Genomic DNA, 19382 nt, shown 5'->3' with positions numbered 1-19382 from the left:
TGACTTAACAGTCAGCACCTGGTCCGTTAGAGACACGGAGACGGGGCGTGCCGTGACCACCGTTCCTCCCTTGTCACTGCACGTTCTCTGTGCTGCTCACGAGTGGTGGCAGGTGGCCATCGGCCGGGCTCCCTGCCCCCCGCAGCCTGCGCCCCCCGCCCGCCCTTGGCATCCCGTCTGCTTCCCGGAGGATGCCCTGAGGGACCCCTGGTCCTGGGAGGGCTCCGTCCCTTCTCCGTCTGCTCTGCCGCCGTGAGGGGCCCCCAGGAGCCCAGACCCGCATAACAGTTAAAAGATGGGGCCTCAGGCCGGGTGCGGTGGCTCACACCTGCAACCCCAGCACTTCAGGAGCCTGAGGCAGGTGGATCACCTGAGGTCAGGAGTTCGAGAGCAGCCCGACCAACATGGTGGAACCCCACCTCTACTAAAAATGCAGAAGTTATCCGGCCGTGGTGGTGGGCGGCTGTAGTCCCAGCTATTTGGGAGGCTGAGGCAGGAGAATCGCTTGAACCCGGGAGGCGGAGGTTGCAGTGAGCTGAGATGGAGTCACTATACTCCAGCCTGGGTGACGGTTTTTGTGAAATAAAAAAAGAAAGACGGGCCCTCTCGGGGAAGAGGAGGGCATTGGAGCTCCGCTGCCTGCAGGCTGTAGGACCTGGTGGGAAGCCACTGCCCACCGAGCTCTGGGCAGAGAAGGCGGAGACCGTCCACGTGGAGGGGCTCTGCTGGTTCGGTACCCCGTGTGGCCACGGTGACCTACGGACATCTCAGGGACCGGCTGCCCACACCGGCGGGAGGGCTGCCCTGGGGTAACAGCATCAGCGGGGATGAGGGCACTAACCCCGACCCGCGGTACCCTCCAGGCGCCAGGTCCACCTCCCGCCTGGCCAGCGGGACTTCTGGACCGGTGAAGGCCCACACGTCCCAGGCATGGCAGCCTGGCTGACCCCGCGGGAGGAAGGCCCATTGGGGAATTCTCACATGTGCCATGTGGGGGTCATGTGAGTCCTTCCCGGCTTCAAAAGCACGCTGGACCCCGTGCCAGCCTGGCACAGACCCAGGATGGTCCATGCTTGCCAGCTACTCCCCAAAAGATGCAACCGCACCCTAACCCCCACTACCGGGGAACGGCTTTTTTTTTTTTTTTTTAAACAGAGCCTTGCTCTGTCGCCCAGGCTGGAGTGCAGTGGTACAATCTTGGCTCACTGCAACCTCCGCCTCCCGGGTTCAAGTGATTCTCCTGCCTCAGCCTCCCCAGTAGCTGGGATTACAGGCATGCACCATGCCCAGCTAATTTTTGTAGTTTTAGCAGAGATGGGGTTTCACTATGTCGGCCAGGATGGTCTCCATCTCTTGACCTTCTGATCTGGCCACGTCGGCCTCCCAAACGGCTGGGATGACAGTTGTGAGCCACCGCGCCTGGCTGGGATCTTATTTGAAAATAAAAGGGTCTTTGTGAGCTAGGGGACCTGAGATGAGTCGGAGTCAGTGGATTAGGGAGACCTCCCTGTAAGAGACAGAGCGGGAGATGCAGGCACAGAGCAGGAGGCCGTGTGGAGACGGAGGCGGAGGCTGCAGTGATGGGGCCACAAGTCCAGGGAAGCGGGAGCCCCCGGGAGCTGAGAGAGGCGGAAGGACCCTCCCCTGGACCCTCCAGAGGGAACTGGATACACGTGGAGTTGACTGAACTGGTCCTCCCGAAAGATTGGTCCACATCCTGATCCCCAGAATCTGTGAATTTTAACACAGAGCCCTTGTTTTCAAGAGGGGTATTGGCCGGGCGCGGTGGCTCAAACCTGTCATCCTAGCACTTTGGGAGGCCGAGGTGGATGGATCACCTGAGGTCAGAAGTTCAAGACCAGCCTGGCCATCATGGTGAAACCCCATCTTAAAAAAAAAAAAAAGAGAGGGGTCTTTGCGGATGGAGTTAAGAAAGATGATCGTGGAGAAGCGTGGCCCCTAAATGCAATGACAGGTGACTTTCTAAGAGACAGAAGAGAAGACGCAGACCCAGATGAGAAGGCCACGTGCGGGCCCAGGCAGAGGTTGCAGTGATGGGGCCACAAACCCAGGGGTGCTGGAGGCCCCAGGAGCTGCAGAGACAGGCAGGAGCCTCCCCGGGAGCCTCCAGAGAAAGTGTGCCCGAGACACCTTCACCGCACACTGCCACCCTTCAGGACTCTGACGACAGGACTCCTGTGGCTTTAAGCCCGGTATGTGCTCATTTGGGACAGTGGCCCGAGGAGGCAGACACAGGTACCTTCGACGTTTTGAAGCCATTGATGAGTTTCAGGAGGCGTGTGGGGAACGGAGGCAGGGTCTCGGGGGTCCCGTTCCCCTCAGCCTCCGCTGGGGCCGCTCCGGCCACTCCAGCCTCGGCTTTCTGTGGGCGGCTGCCGGCGTCCCCCCGAGCGGGCTCTGGGCCGCCCTCGTCCACGTCGCTGAGGTCTTCGAAGGTGTCCACGGCCGGGATGGAGTCGTGCTCGGCGCGCCGCGGGTCGTCGGGCCGGGGCGGGCAGTACAGCTGCATCAGCTGCTTGCAGAAGCGGTTCAGCGGGAAGCCCACGACATTCAGGAAGTCGCCGTGCACCGCCTCCACCAGCATCCCGCCGAGAGCCTGGATCCCGTAGCCGCCCGCCTTGTCCCTGGCGGGGGCAGGGGAAGGGAAGAGGTGACAACCAGGAGAAACGTCTCCCCTGCTTAGATACGCCGCAGCCACCAGGGCCGGGCGCGGTGGCTCACGCCTGTCAGCCCAGCTGTGAAGGCTGAGGTCGGAGGGACACCTGAGGTCATGAGTTCGAGACCAGCCTGGCCAACATGGAGAAACCCCATCTCTGGTAAAAATACAAAGATTGGCCGGGCATGGTGGCTCATGCCTGTGGTCCCAGCGACTCCAGAGGCAGACGCAGGACAATCTCTTGATCCCGGGAGGCGGAGGTTACAGTGAGCCCAGACTGCACCACTGCGCTGCAGCCTGGGTGACAGAACGAGACTCGGTCTCAAAAAATAATAATAAAAATTAACAATAGGCCGGGCCCAGGGGCTCAGGCCTCTCAACCCAGCACTGTGGGAGGCCGAGGCGGGAGGATCACCTGAGGTCGCCAGTTCAAGGCCAGCCTGGCCAACATGGAGAAATCCTCTCTCTACTAAAAATGCAAACATTGGTCGGGCGCGGTGGCTCAAGCCTGTCATCCCAGCACTTTGGGAGGCCGAGGCAGGTGGATCACGAGGTCAAGAGATCGAGACCATCCTGGTCAACATGGTGAAACCCCGTCTCTACTAAAAATACAAAAAAAATTAGCTGGGCATGGTGGCACGTGCCTGTAATCCCAGCTACTCAGGAGGCTGAGGCAGGAGAATTGCCTGAACCCAGGAGGCGGAGGCTGCGGTGAGCCGAGATCGCGCCATTGCACTCCAGGTTGGGCAACAAGAGCGAAACTCCGTCTCAAAAAAAAAAAAAAAAAAAAATGCAAACATTAGCCGGGCATGGTGGCGGGCACCTGTAATTCCAGATACTCAGGAGGCTGAGGCAGGAGAGTCGCGTGAACCCGGGAGGCGCAGGTTGCAGTGAGCCCAGATCGCACCACTGCGCTCCAGCCTCAGAAACAAGCATGAGATTCCGCCAAAAAAAAACCAACAACAAGAAAAACCCCACACCAGGGCTGCCCTCCACTTTGAGCAGTGAGGCCAGAGGACCAAGAGAACCAGGCGCGTCTTCCCTGGCTGGCTTCATATACGGACAGTTCAGCGCTGGGCAGAGGCTCTTTTCTCTCTGTTTAAAAAAATACTTTTTTTTTTCCACTTTTATTGTTATTTTTTGAGGTGGAGTCTCGCTCTGTCGCCCAGGCTGGAGTGCACTGGCCTGATCTGTAACCTCCGACTCCAGGTTCAAGCGATTCTCCTCCCTCAGCCTCCCGAGTAGCTGGCACTACAGGCACCGGCCACCACGCCTGGTTAATTTTGTTTTTACTTTTAGTAGAGTCGGGGTTTCACCGTGTTTGTCAGGCTGGTCTCAGACTCCCGGCCTCAAGTGATCCACCTGCCTTGGCCTCCCAAACTGCTGGGATGACAGGCATGAGCCACTGTGCCCACTCTATTTTTTATTGTTATTATTTTTTGAGACAGTCTCACTCTATGGCCCAGGCTGCAGTGCAGTGGTGCAATGTCGGCTCACTGCAACCTCTGCCTCCCGGGAGCATCAAGAGATGCTCTTGCCCCTGCCTCTGGTGTGGCTGGGATTACAGGTGCCCGCCACCACACCAGCTAATCTCTGAATTTTTAGTAGAGACGGGGTTTCTCCGTGTCAGCCAGGCTGGTCTCGAACTCCTGACCTCAGGTGATCCGCCCACCGTGGCCTCCCAAAGTGCTGGGATAACAGGTTTGAGCCACCTCACCCGGCCCAGACTTAAATGCTACCTTTGACCAAATGCATCTGTTTTATGTTGCATATAAGTGAGATCCGGTGGTATCTGTCTTCGCTACCCAGCTGATTTCAGCGGAGATAGCATCCTCTGGGTTAACAGACAGATATATTGCGCGGACTCCATCGCAACAAAACTAACACTGAAGTCGGCCCTGTGTGGTGGAGTGCGTGCCTGTGGTCCCAACTCCTCAGGAGGTTGAGGTGGGAGGATCGCTTGAGCCCAGGACTTCAAGACCACCCCGGGCAACGTAGTGAGACCCCATCGCTACAAAAAATAACAAAATTAGCCAGCTGTGGTGGTGTGCACCTGTAGTCCCAGCCACTCGGGAGGCTGAGGTGTGTCATTTCAGCTTGAGAGGCTGAGCTACGACTGTGCCACTGCACTCCACCCTGGGAGACAGAGCGAGACCCTCTCTCCAAAAATCAATATATAAAATTATTTCTCTATATTTTATATATATCATAAACATGTTTTATGCAAATATATTTGCATACATGTTTATATAAATACCTTTTTATATATTTTTATAATATAAAAATAGATTTTACTTTATAAATTATATATTTCTATAGCACATTATATATATTTATATAATATATATGTAATATATGCATAATTACCTATATTACACTTAATATATAATTAGTCTGCATATAATTACACATATTTAATATGCACTAATTACCATGTAATTAAGATATTATAATTACGTATACATCAAATTATGTATTCATGCTACATATAATTCTATATTATATAAGTATATATAATTATATATTAACTTAGTAATATATGAGATATATAATTATATAATCTATCATAGTATCATATAATCTATTTTTTACAAGTATATTAATATATAGTATATAATACTTTTATAAGTATTGTTATATACTGTATTAATCTATTATAATAGTATCTAATTATATGATTAGTTGATGTCAATTAAAACTAATCATTAAACATTAATATTAATATTGATTAATATTAAGCATTAATCAAAATTATGACGGATATATCTATAATAAAATCTATTATATGTAATATATTTATACATATTGCAGTATAATCTGTAATATGTTATAATATACACATTAAATCATGCATATATATTAATATGTACTAATATGTAGTCATACGTTAACGCAGTTAACATATCACACACAATGCACTGCATAATGTATAATATATAAATCATCCGACTGTAAATACAGTTCTGTTACGTGACGTCATGTGTCATCACAGACACACTGCATGCTGTGTGCTGCAGGTAACACTGGCACACGTCCCTCTGCCACACAGCCTCGGGCTCAGCCCCGTGGGGGCAGGTAGGGGCCTCCTCCTCTCCTAAGGCTGGCTGCGGCCCCACATGTGAGGCGTGGCAGGCCTGCGCCTGCCGGCGCCCCCCGCGCCCCGAGACTCACATGGGCTCCCCGCTGTGGATGTATTCCCACAGCAGGTCCGCCGACAGCTCCGAGAACTTCACCATCGTTTCCTCATAGAATTCCGAGACCCTGGTGTCCAGCTGGTTGTCTGCAAGGACAGGGCGGTGGCGTGAGTGTGGGTGCCAGCCTGTCACCCGCAGGGCTGTGGCGTGCGGTTTATCTGAGCGCAGCGCACAGTTCAGACATGGAGGTTCGCGGTGGAAAAGGTTGCATTTCAGACAAGAAAAGAGTGTGACATACAAAAGTCCCTTTCTAAAGTGTCCTTTCTTGTTGAAGAATAACTGTGCTCATAACTCCGTGCGGCCCCGTCCTCTACAGCTGTGAGACCCGCCGTGCTCACAGGCACGTGGAACATTCCGTGTCCCTGGACTGTCCCCGAGACACCTGCGCCGGACGTGCTCACAGGCGTGTCCCCGCTCTCCGTGGCTGTCACCTGTTCAGAAACGTTTTCAGGTGCCGGCCGGTCGGGTGTGAGTTTAGATGCTGAGGTCTGGCTGCGGCCCACGGAGCTCAGACACGGCAGGAAGGACGACCCCACACGCGTCAGGGATCCATGTGCGTGTTTTCCTTGGTTCACTGTCCTCTCGGGGCTCGATGGCCGGCGAGGGTCCCCTCCCTGCAGCCCAGGAGGTAACAATGGCGTTGCTGAGGGATCCTCCGTCTCGGGGCTGATCTTCCTTTGCAGCACTGAGCGTCTGTTTCCAACACAGAGAGGAGCCCATAAAATCACGGGGCGTCGGAGGAGGCTGAGTGCGACCCACACTCCAGCAGGGAGGGCACCGGTCTTCCGCGAAGCCTTGGCGTGAAAGTTTTGGGGTGAACACGAGGACTTCAGCAGTGGGGTGCAAAAGCCACAAGCACAGCACGAGCGGAGCTCGGGGTACCTGCGGGAGACTTCCCCGACCACCTGGTCTGGGTCCAAGGGGCTCCCCTCAAAATCCATGGCCACCTGGAACCTGGGAACGGGATCTTATTTTGAAATAGGAACTTTATGGATGCAATTAGGGAAAGAATCATAAAATGAAATTATCTTGGGTTCAGGGTCGGTCCTAAAGCCAGTGACAAGCGTCCCTAAGAGGCAAAAGAGGAGACACAGACACAGAGGACGAGGCCACGTGCAGACGGAGGCTGCAGTGATGGGGCCACAAGCCCAGGGATGCTGGAGCCCCCAGGAGCTGGGAGAAGCCGGAAGGATCGTCCCCTGCAGCCTCCAGAGCGAACTGGGTACGAAAATCTTCATAAAGATCAAAGAAAGCAAAAATGAACTGCATGGAGCAAACGAATAAAAGTCTGAAGTAATGTTTTTAACTTTTTACTTAAAACGTCAGTGACCGTTTGTCTTGTTTTCAAGAAAACTTTTTTTTTTTTTAACAGTTTCGCTCCTGTTGCCCAGGCTGGAGTGCAATGGCGCTATCTCGGCTCACTGCAACCTCCGCCTCCCGGGTTCATCCGATTCTCCTGCCTCAGCCTCCCCAGTAGGTGCGATTCAAGGCGTGCGCCACCACGCCTGGCTAATTTTTGTATTTTTAGTCGAGAGGGGGTTTCATCATATTGGTCAGGCTGGTCTCGAACTCCCGATCTGAGGTGATCAACCCGCCTCGGCCTCCCAAAGTGCTGAGATGCCAGGCGGGAGTCACCACGGCACCTGACCTAAAACTTTCGTTTTGAGCTATTAAAATCGCAGCTGCTCAGGAGGGTGAGGCGGGAGAATGTCTGGAACCCAGGAGCCGGAGGCTGCACCGAGCCAAGACTGCACCACTGCACTCCAGCCTGGGCGACCGCGTGAAACGCCATGCCCGCAAAATGAATGAATGAATGAACTCACTGAGACCGGTCGGTGACAGGGTCTCTGTGTTTCTGTGCACATACCCTAGAAAACAAACATAAAAGTTCAAGAGCCCTCTCGGACAAGGGAATCCCAAAGGAACGTAAAGAAGGAGTTCCGGGGCTGGGCGCGGGGCTCACGGCTGTCATCCCCGCACTGTGGGAGGCCGAGGCGGGCGGATCACCTGAGGTCGGGAGTTCGAGACCAGCCTGGCCAACGCGGAGAAACCCCGTCTCCAGTAAAAACACAAAATGAGCCGGGCGTGGAGCTGGGTGCCTGTCATCTCAGCTACTCGGGAGGCTGAGGCAGGAGAACCACTTGAACCCGGGAGGGGGAGGTTGCCGCGAGCCGAGCTCTCACCACTGCACTCAGGCCTGGGCGACAGGAGGAAGCCTCGGCTCCCGCCTTGCTCTCCCAAAACCAAAGCAACATCAGGCCGTGCGTGGTGGGTCGTGACCTCTATAATCCCAGCACTTTGGGAGGCCGAGGCGGGTGGATCACAAGGTCAAGAGATCCGAGACCGTCCTGGTCAACATGGTGAAACCCCGTCTCTACTGAAATAAAAATTAGCTGCGCATGGTGGTACGCGCCCGCTTCCCCCTCCCAAAACCAAAGACTGAAGCCCCGAAAGGAGTTAGGCCATGAGTCCCATGATGGGCAGCGGGCTGGGCAGCGGTGGCTGTACCCTCCCTCTGAGCTGAGGAACGGCTGAGCGGCATTAAGGTGAAAGCGCAGATCCTGAGACGGAGAGAAGGGTCTCTGTGTGGTCAGCAGACGCCGCGTGCCGACAGGACTGTCCTGTGGTGTCACCGGAGCCGCCAGGCCCGGAAGCAATCACGGCATTTTACACCACGTGCTGCGAAATCATCCTGCAAAGCCCTCTCCTGGCTGAGAAGCTCGATTCTGCAGAGACGTTCCTTCCACTTGTCGGTCTTTTCTTTCTCGTTTTGAGATGGAGTCTTGTTCTTGCAGCCCCGCCGGAGTGCAGCGGCGCGATCTCGGCTCACTGCAGCCTCCGCCTCCCTGGTTCAAACAACTCTCCTGCCTCAGCCGGCCAAGCAGCTGGGATGACAGGCGACCACCACCGCGCCCGGCTAGGTTTTGTCTTTTTAGTGGAGACAGGGTTTCAGCATGTTGCCCAGGATGGTCTTGAACTCTTGACCTCCTGATCCACCCGCCTCAGCCTCCCTAAGTGCTGGGATCGCAGGCATGAGCTGCCGCGCCCGGCCTCTTCCGCATGTTTGTAAGACACGTTGCACATTTTCCCTTCCCTTGCACTCTTCCAAATCGGCAAACAACTTTGGCAGGCAAGCCGTAAGGTGAGGTCCCTCTGCGGGTGGGGGTGGGCAGCCGCCACCCTCCCTCACGGCCAGGGTCCCTCCAACGTCCCGGGTTCTTCCCTCGGCCGAGGCGGCCCCCCCCGATCCCCGGGCCGCGCTTACCTTGGCTGTAGCACTGGACGATGGCCACGCCTGTGAACACGCTGTGCTCTCTGCCACTCAACCTGTGAGACAGAAGCGGTGCCCTCGCTGTGACACGTGGCAGTCACAGCGCGGGCTTCCCAAACCCAGAGACGCAGCGAGGTGGCCTCCGTCCCGGCCGCGGCCCCAGCCTCTTCTCCCGGCTCGGCCCGTCACGCTGTCACCAGGGGAACTACTGAGAAACGCTGGCAGTATGAGAAAATACACTCAACGCTGGGAGCAATGACGGCAAGGAAAGCCTGGCCACCCCCACCCGCACGCGGAAGACGGCCTGGCACATTCTCCAGTAGCAAAACCATCTATTGTATCACTCAGCATCTCTCAACAGCAAACCGGTACGGACAGGCAAGGGCTGGGGTCACAGATCCCACGGGCAGCGGCCCTGAGAGGAGCCCCAGGCTGGGCAGCTCTCCATTGGGCCTGCTGTCCCAGGGTCGCCTCCATGTCCTGGGATGCGAGTGGAGGCCAGGCTGTGGGCTCAGGTCCAGGACGCCCTGTGGGGAGAACAGGGCACTGCCCACTTCTCCTGACCACAGCAGCCTGCAGCGGGCGGATCAGGGCTGAGAATCCCAGGAAACACAGGGCATGGAGGGACAGGGACTGCCTCACTGCAGAGCTCAGGGAGCAGAGAGCACACAGCACAGCTCCACAGCACAAAGCACACAGCAGAGCACACAGCACAGCTCACACAGCAGATCACACAGCAGATCACACAGCACAGCTCCACAGCACAGATCACACAGCAGATCACACAGCAGAGCACACAGCAGATCACACAGCACAGCTCACACAGCAGATCACAAAGCACAGCTCCACAGCACAGAGCACACAGCAGATCACACAGCAGATCACACAGCAGAGCACACAGCAGATCACACAGCACAGCTCACACAGCAGATCACAAAGCACAGCTCCACAGCACAGAGCACACAGCAGATCACACAGCAGATCACACAGCAGAGCACACAGCAGAGCACACAGCAGATCACACAGCAGATCACAAAGCACAGCTCCACAGCACAGAGCACACAGCAGATCACACAGCAGATCACACAGCAGATCACACAGCAGAGCACACAGCAGATCACACAGCACAGCTCACACAGCAGATCACACAGCAGAGCACACAGCACAGCTCCACAGCACAGCTCACACAGCACAGCTCACACAGCAGATCACACAGCACAGCTCCACAGCACAGAGCACACAGCAGATCACACAGCAGATCACACAGCACAGCTCACACAGCACAGATCACACAGCAGATGACACGGCACGGCTCACACGGCACAGCTCACACGGTACGGCTCACACGGCACGGCTCACACGGGAGACAGGCGGGACGCTGAGGCCGGCCCGCGGCCAGCGCGGCGCTTACTGTGACAGCATCCTGTAGGCGTCCTGCTTGTCCACCGGCTTCTCCAGGATCAGCCGCCCCATGGTCTGCGAGAGGAACAGGACGGAGGGAGTTGGCTCCCGCCGCGTGAGTCGGGTCTGCGCTAACCCCACTCAGCCACTCGCAGGAGTCCGTGGTTTTTCGGAAATGAAACTGACACAGGCTGAGTCACCATTTTTGACACCTAACTGCACTTACCACGTCCCGCCTGGTTCCAGAATGTACTCATCACGCCGGAAAGGGACCCTGTGCCCATGACGCTCTTCCCCTGCCCCCGGCCCCTGGTAACCACCGATCCTCTTTCTTTTGTGGACACTGCAGAGAGACTGAATCCTACAGCCGGCCGCGGTGCCTCACGCCAGTAATCCCAGCGCTTTGCGAGGCTGAGGCAGGTGGATCACGAGCTCAGGAGTTTGAGACCAGCCTGTCCAACATGGTGAAACCCCGTCTCTACTAAAAACTACAAAAATTAGCCAGGTGTGGTGGTGGGTGCCTGTAACCCCAGCTACTCAGAATGTCCAGCTAATTTTTTATATTTTCAGTAGAGATGGGGTTTCATCATGTTGGCCACACTGATCTCGAAAACCTGACCTCAGGTGAGCTGCCCTCTTCGGCCTCACAAAGCCCTGGGATGGACGACAGGCATGAGCCACTGCGCCCAGCCAACCTTGCTCCTTTTCATAGCTGCATAGTATTCCACCATGTGTGGACGTGATGTAATTACTTTGACCCACTCACGGACACCTGGGCTGTTTGTACCTTTTAGCTGTTGTGACTGTTGCTGCTGTGAACATTCACGTATAAGTTTTTGGGTGAACACCTGTTTGCTTGGTTTTTTTTTGGAGACAGAGTCTTGCTTTGTTTTTCTGTCAGCTCACTGCAACCTCTGCCTCCCGGTTCAAGAGATGCTTCTGCCTCAGCCTCCTAAGTAGCTGGGATGACAGGTGGGATTATTATCACGGCCAGGTATTTTTTTTTGTATTTTCAGTAGAGACAGGGTTTCACTATTTTGATCAGGCTGGTCTCGAACTTCTGACCTTGTGATCTGCCCACCTCGGCCTCTTGAAGTGCTGGGACGACAGGCGTGAGCCGCCGCGCCCGGCCTGAACCCCGCTTTTGAATCCTTTTGGGTACGTACTTAAGAGCAGACGGAGTCTGCTCAGACTGCCATGACAAAGTCCTACAACCCGGGTGGCTGAAAGTACAGACGCTGATTGTCCCGCAGTCCTGGAGGCTGGAGGTCTGAGATCCAGCTGTGGGCACGGCTGGGCCTCCTGAGGCCTCGCTCCTGGGCTTGGAGACGCCGTCTTCTCCCCGGGTCTCTGTGTGTGCGTCCTCACCTCCTCTTCTTCTTTTTTTTTTTTTGAGACGGAGTTTCGCTCTTGTTACCCAGGCTGGAGTGCAATGGCGCGATCTCGGCTCACCGCAACCTCCGCCTCCGGGGCTCAAGCCATTCTCCTGCCTCAGCCTCCTGAGTAGCTGGGATTACAGGCACACGCCACCATGCCCAGCTAATTTTTTGTATTTTTAGTAGAGACGGGGTTTCACCATGTTGACCAGGATGGTCTCGATCTCTTGACCTCGTGATCCACCCGCCTCGGCCTCCCAAAGTGCTGGGATTACGGGCTTGAGCCACCGCGCCCGGCCACCTCCTCTTCTTACAAGGACCCCAGTCCTGTAGGGTCAGGGTCCACCCTGCTGGCCTTGTTTTCGCTACGCTCCTACTGCCTTACCCAAGAATTTGCTTTTCACAGTTTCAGTCTGAAAACGTCGGGTGGTAAATTTCAGAAGTAAACAACGCATAAACTCAGCCGGGTGTGGAATCCCTGCTCTTTGGGAAGCCGAGGCAGGAGGATCACAGAGGTCAGGAGATCGAGACCATCCTCACTCACACGGCGAAACCCCGTCTCTACTAAAACCACAAAAATCAGCCCATCGTGGTGCCGCACACCTGTCAGCCCAGGTACTCGGGAGGCAGGAGAATCACCAGGACCGGAAGGTGCGGTGAGCCGAGATCGCACCACGACACTCCAGCCTGGGCGACGGACTGAGAGTGTGTCTCAAAAAAAAAAAGCAGAGGGACATTTGGACAGAGACACCCAGAGGGGAGAAGGCCAGGCAGAGAAGTAGGCACAGACAGGAAGCATGGCGCCGTGAGCCACGCGACGCCAAGGCCTGCCAGCGGCCACCTGGATGTGGACAGAGACCAAGCCCGGCTTCTCCATCAGAACCTCTGGAAGGATCCCACAGACAACTTGACTTGTGCCTTTTGGCCTCCAGAAGTGTGGACTTTCCTGTGGGTCTTTTTTTTTTTTTTTGACATGGGGCTTGTCTCTTGCTGCCCAGGCTGGAGTGCAACGGTGAGATCTTGCCTCACGGCGACCTCTGCCTCCCGGGTTCAGGCGACTCTCCTGCCTCAGCCTCCTGAGTAGCTGGGATTACAGGTGCCCGCCAGTACGCCCATTTAAGTTTTGTATTTTTAGTAGAGATGGGGTTTTACCATGTTGGTCAGGCTGGTCTCGAACTCCTGACCTCAGGTGATCCACCCGCCTCGTCCTCCCAAAGCTCAAGTGATTCTCCTGCCTCGGCCTCCCAAGTAGCTGGGATTGCAGGCACGAGCCACTATGCCTAGCTAATTTGTGTATTTTTAGTAGACCCAGGGTTTCACCATGTTGCCCAGGCTGGTCTTGATCTCCTGACCTCAGTGATCCGCCCACCTCGGCCTCCCAAAGCGCTGGGATTACAGGCGTGAGCTGCCGTTCCTAGCCCCTTCCTGTGCCTTCAGGCCTCTCATTTGGCGGTACTTCGTGATGGTAGTTTCTGGAACTGAATCCACGCCTTCCCTCTGCCTCCCAGGTTTATCCTGGGAGTGGCTCGTCACCAGGAGGCATTGCCCGCGTCCCTCAAAGAACCTGCTGTCTTCACAGGACCCAGAAAAGGCCGAATCCCCGGCACGTGAACAGCAAATGGAACATTAGAAAAGAGAGACCCTGAACGCACTCACCACGATCGTGTCCGCTCCGATGACCACGTCTGGGGCTCGCATATCTTTCTGCAAGAAAGCCAGACCTCCATTTATTTATTTATCTGTGTACCCGAAGGTCTTCCTGCAAGAAAGCCAAACTTCCATTTATTTATCAATTTATTTATCCATCCCCAGGTCTTTCTGCAAGAAAGCCAGACTTCGATTTATTTATCTATTTATTTTTATATATCCCCAGGTCCTTCTGCAAGAAAGGCACAGTTTGATTTTTTTTTTAATCTATCTATCTATTTATTTATCATCCATCCCCAGGTCTTTCTCCAAGAAAGCCAGACTTCGATTTATTTATCTATTTATTTTTATATATCCCCAGGTCTTTCTGCAAGAAAGGCACAGTTTGATTTTTTTTTTTAATCTATCTATCTATTTATTCATCATCCATCCCCAGGTCTTTCTCCAAGAAAGCCAGACTTCGATGTATTAACTTATTTATTTATCTGCAGGTCTTTCTGCAAGAAAGTGAGACTTATAGGTATCTATCTATCTATCTATTTGGGACAGAGTCTCACTCTGTCACCCAGGCTGGAGGGCAATGGCGTGATCTCAGCTCACTGCAACCTCCGCCTCCTGGGTTCGAGGGATTCTCCTGCCTCAGCCTCTGGAGTAGCTGGGACTATAGGCACCTGCCACCACGCCTGGCTAATTTTTTTTGTTGTTTGAGACAGAGTCTTGCTCTGTCGCCACACTAGAGTACAGCGGCCTGACTTCGGCTCACTGCAGCCTCCGCCTCCCGGGTTCAAGCCAGTCTGCTGCCTCAGCCTCCTGAGTAGCTGGGGTCACAGGTGTGTGCTACCATGCCCCGCTAATATTTTTGTATTTTTAGACTTTCACCATGTTGGCCCGGCCAGTCTCGATCTCTTGACCTCGTGATCCGCCCGCCTTGGCCTCCCAAGGTCCGGGGATGATCACAGGCGTGAGCCACCTGGCAGAGTCCATGTCGTAGTGACGCACCACGGGTCTCGCAGACAGGTTGACCCGACGGTGTGGCTGTGAAACACCACCACGCCGACAAAGCCAGGCTGACCCCGGACGGTGAGGCTGGGACGCCTCAGGGCCAGGAGCAAGGACACGGGTGGATCCCCCAGGGGTCCCCTGGCAGGGGCTGGAAGGTGGGTGAGGCTGGAGCCCGCAGGGGCCGTGCGATCAGGGCTGAGAGTCGCGGAGACTCTCACAGGCGCCCCGGGAAACACGAGGTGTTCTATGAGTTCTTCTTCTTTCAGGGGGCAGGGAGGGTTCCGCTTGGGGTTGACTTCAGGGCCCCACATCTCCCTGAGTTACCCTGCATTAAGGCCGGAAGGTTTTTTTTTGTTGTAGTTTTTGTTTTGAGACAAAGTGTCCCTCCTGTCCCCGAGGCTGGCTCACTGCAACCTCCGCCTCCCGGGCTCAGGCCATTCTCCTGCCTCAAGCTCCCAAGTAGCTGGAGCTGCAGGTGCCCAGCACCTCGCCCGGCTAACTTTTGTGTATTTAGTAGACATGGGGTTTCGTCATGTTGGTCAGGCTGGTCTGGAACAGACCTGACGTGATCCAGCCGCCTCGGCCTCCCCAGGCGCTGTGATGACAGAGCGAAGCCACCGCGCCCAGCCAAGGCCAAACACTTCTTGACCGGTTCAATGTAATTTCAGAAAAAGGGACTGCGGGCCAGGCGCGGTGGCTCACCCCGGCAATCCCAGCACTTTTGGAGGCCGAGGTAGGCAGATCACCTGAGGTCAGGCGTTCCAGACCAACCTGGCCAACGTGATGAAACCCTGTCTCTACCAAACCTACAAAACACTAGTCAGGCACCTGGAATCTCAGCTGCTCGGGAGGCTGAGGCGCAAGAGCCTCTTGAACCCAGAAGGTGGAGGTTGCAGTGAGCCGAGACGGTGCCACTGCACTCCAGCCTGGGCGACACAGCCAGACTGAAAAAAAAAAAAAAAAAAACAAAAGAAAGAAAAAGACAAATGTATTTATCACAATGAAACGAATCCAGGCTGACAATTCAGCCTCGGAGCTGCGTGTGTTCACAGGATATCTGCATGTCACCGTGACCTCGGCTGCCTGAGCACTGGCTTCCCTAAGCTCTGCCCTGCCAAAACTCACAATCAATATTCTTGTTATTCACAGCAGTGCTCGCCACAGCATTACCTCCAATGCATTTCTTTCTCTTTTCTTTTTTTTTTTTTGGAGATGGAGTCTCACTCTGTTGCCCAGGCTGGAGTGCAGTGGCGTGATCTCGGCTCACTGCAACCTCCACCTCCCAGGCTCAAGTGACTCTCCTGCCTCAGCCTCCCGAGTAGCTGGGATGACAGGCGTGCGCCACCACGCCCGGCTAATTTTTGTATTTTTAGTAGAGACGGGGTTTGACCACGTTGGCCAGGCTGGTTTCAAACTCCTGACGTTGTAAGCCACCCACCTCGGCCTCCCAAAGTGCTGGGATAACAGGTGTGAGCCACTGTGCCCAGCCTGCTATGGTAATTTTAGATATGATAACCGGTAGTATAGTCAATGCAGTAGTATATCACATACCATGTAGGAATCCTACGTTAATTCTGTATCCTACATGATACTCTTAGGTTCAAATAACAGTGTGTTATGATGTTAATTACATTAACTATGTTAATATATTGTGACTATTATTGTTGTTGTTTTTTAATTTTTTTTTTCTCTTTGAGATGGAGTCCAGGCTGGAGTGCAGCGGGGCGATCTAAGCCAGGCGTCCCCAAACTTTGTACACAGGGGGCCAGTTCACTGTCCCTCAGACCGTTGGAGGGCCGCCACATACTGTGCGCCTCTCACTGACCACCAATGAAAGAGGTGCCCCTTCCTGAAGTGCGGCGGGGGCCGGATAAATGGCCTCAGGGAGCCGCATGCGGCCCGTGGGCCGTAGTTTGGGGACGCCTGATCTAAGCTCACTGCAACCTCCACCTCCCAGGTTCAAGCCATTGTCCTGCCTCAGCCTTCTAAGTACCTGGGACTACAGGTGCCCACCACCTCACCCGGCTAATTTTTCTATTTTTAGTAGAGACAGGGTTTCACCGTCTTGGCCAGGCTGGTCTTGAACTCCCGACCTCGTGATCTACCCGCCTCAGCCTCCCAAAATGCTAGGATTACAGGCGTGAGCCACTGTGCCGGGCCATAATTCTATATTATAAATGATAATGTTGCATGAATTGCAATCATATATTACGCAGTGGGACAAGAATACTACTATTAATTGTGATAGACTATTACGACACATGGTAATAAACACGGTCCATTAATTATATACCATGAATGACACTATTATATTAATTACAAGAGAATATCATAACACATAGTAATAGATAAACTACATTACTTGTATATCATAAATGACACTATTACATTAACTGTAAGAGAATATCGTTTTTTTTTTTTAGTTTTTGGAGGTGGAGTCTCGCTCTGTCACCCAGGCTGGGGCGCAGTGGCATGATTGTGCCTCACTGCAATTTCTGTCTCCCGGGTTCACGCAATTCTCCTGCCTCAGCCTCCTGAGTACCCAGGATTACAAGCACCCACCACCGTGCCCAGCTAATTTTTGTATTTTTAGTACAGATGGGGTTTCACCATGTTGGCCAGGCTGGTCTTGAACTCCCGACCTCAGGTGATCTGCCCACCTCAGTCTCCCGAAGTGCTGGGATTACAGGTGTGAGCCACAGCTCTTGGCGGGAAGTGAATATTATAACACGGAGTTACAGGTAAGGTCCAGTAATTCTATGCCATAAATGATGCTATTATATCAGCTGCAAGAGAATATTATAACACCGTCATACATAAGCTCCATTAATTCTGTAACATAAATAATACTGCTGGGCACAGTGGCTCATGCCTGTCATCCCAGCACTTTGGGAGGCCAAGGTGGGCAGATCACAAGGTCAGGAGTTCAAGACCAACCTGGCCAACATGGTGAAACCCCCCCGTCTCTGCTAAAAACACAAAAATTACCCAGGTGTGGTGACATGCACCTATAGTCCCAGCTACTCGGGAGGGTGAGGCAAGAGAATGGCTTGAACCCAGGAGGCGGAGGTTGCAGGGAGCTGAGATGGTGCCACCGCACTCCGGCCTGGGCAACAGAGTGAGACTCCATCTCAAAAAAAAAAGAAAAGATACTATTAAGTCAATTGCAAGAGAATAGTATAACACACAGCAAGAGACAAGCTCCATTAATTCCTATATCATAAATGATGCTATTTTATATCAACGGCAAGAGAATATTATAGTCATAGATAAACTACATTAATTCTACATGATAAATTATGCTAGTCTATCAATTGCAAGAGATTATTATAACACATAGCAATAGGTAAGCTCCGTGAATTCTATATCCTAAACGATACTATTACGTGACTTGTAATAGCTCGTGACATTATAACGTGGTAACAGACAGGCTGCGGCACCAGCTGCATCTTGTAAATGACATTGATTTGTATCATGTATATTCAACACCTGCAAATCCCCTTTATAGCAAAGGAACTTTCTTTTTTTTGAGACAGAGTCTCGCTCTGTCGCCCAGGCTAGAGTGCAGAGGCATGATCTGTGCTCTCTGCAATATCCTCCTCCTGGGTTCAAGCAATTCTCCAGCCTCAGCCTCCTGAGTAGCTCGGATTACAGGTGCGCCTGCCTCCACGTCCGGCTAAGTTTTGTATTTTTAGCAGAGACAGGGTTTCACCATCTTGGCCAAGCTGGTCTGAAACTCCTGACCTTGTGATCCATCCCCTCAGCCTCCCAAAGTGCTGGGACTACAGGCACGCACCACCATGCCTGGCTAATATTTTGATCTGTAGTAGAGACGGGGCTTCCCCATCTTGGCCAGGCTGGTCTTGAACTCTGACCTCGTGATGCGCCTGCCTCGGCCTCCCGAAGTCCTGGGATTAGAGGCCTGAGCCAGGGTGCCCGGCCTAGAAGAGGAACTGTCACGAGGGCGGAAGGGCAGGGCCCACTTGCCTGGTGCAGGCGGTTGGCCACTTCCAGAGCCTTCTGCTTGGCCGTCTCCATGGCGTACCCGTACGGCGTGGCGAAGGCGGCTTTGTCCAGCGTCTCTTTGAACCTGGAGGGGACCACCTCAAACCGCAGACCCTGCAACAGAAGAAAGGGGTCAGGAGGGTTGATGAAAGACCCCGAGAAGACAGAACAGAACGTGCAAGGTGAGCAGGACACGTGGTATTGGCGACACTCCCCGGTCCTCTCCTGGGTGACCTCAGCCATCTGCTGAGCTTTCCCTAAGTGTGGCTGCGGGGCCTTTGGGGTCTGGCCAGGGGCCTTTCGAGACTGACAAGGGGTCTTTCTGGCTCTCCAGGGAAAAGGCTGGCAAAGGAAAAGGCCAGGAACAGAGAGGCTGGCAGGGAATGTTGACTCGGGCCCTGAACCCACGAGCCAGGCTTGTCAGAGGGTTCCTGGAGCCCGGAAGTTTGGGACAGTCAAGTAAGACCATCCTGTGCATAGAACATTCCAGAAACATGACACTGATGGCGGCTGCGGGAGGGGAGTGAAGGCCGGCGCTAGGTCAATCCCCAGTACACAGGGACACACAACACCGTCTGCGGGGAGACCTGGCCTGGAGGCAGTGACCCCCGCAGAGGCTGTGGGGTCAGGAATGATGGTGGTCACTGCCCCCAGTGCGGCTGGCCATGGCTGCCACGCCCTGCAGGACACAGGGAAATCCACATCTTGCCTCTGACTGAGCAGGAGCATGGCCATGTTGGACACACGCAGCCCTGCTGGACACACGCACCCATGTTGGACACACAGCGCCATCTTGGACACACACTGCC

The 19382-nt window shown here is 54.0% G+C and overlaps 1 protein-coding gene across 2 annotated transcripts in view; it reads right to left on the bottom strand.

The window, feature by feature from the left end:
* The window catches only part of ASMTL (acetylserotonin O-methyltransferase like), a 49422-nt gene that overhangs the window by 17955 nt on the left and 12085 nt on the right, over positions 1–19382 (bottom strand). The window contains exons 2-7 of one of the 2 annotated variants that reach the window (XM_074392418.1): positions 18552–18687; positions 13576–13619; positions 10554–10618; positions 9137–9198; positions 5849–5957; positions 2261–2645 (exon numbers count right to left, since the gene is read on the bottom strand). In XM_074392418.1, coding sequence (XP_074248519.1) covers positions 2261–2645; positions 5849–5957; positions 9137–9198; positions 10554–10618; positions 13576–13619; positions 18552–18687 — 801 coding nt within the window. Of the gene's footprint in view, positions 1–2260; positions 2646–5848; positions 5958–9136; positions 9199–10553; positions 10619–13575; positions 13675–18551; positions 18688–19382 lie in introns of those variants that run through there. The other variant, XM_074392419.1, reaches the window with a different exon arrangement.

This window comes from Saimiri boliviensis, chromosome Y (genome assembly GCF_048565385.1).
Source record: "Saimiri boliviensis isolate mSaiBol1 chromosome Y, mSaiBol1.pri, whole genome shotgun sequence".
NCBI classification, from domain to species: Eukaryota; Metazoa; Chordata; class Mammalia; order Primates; family Cebidae; genus Saimiri; species Saimiri boliviensis.
Note: the sequence above shows the minus strand (reverse complement) of the source record. Positions and strands in the feature narration are given on the sequence as shown.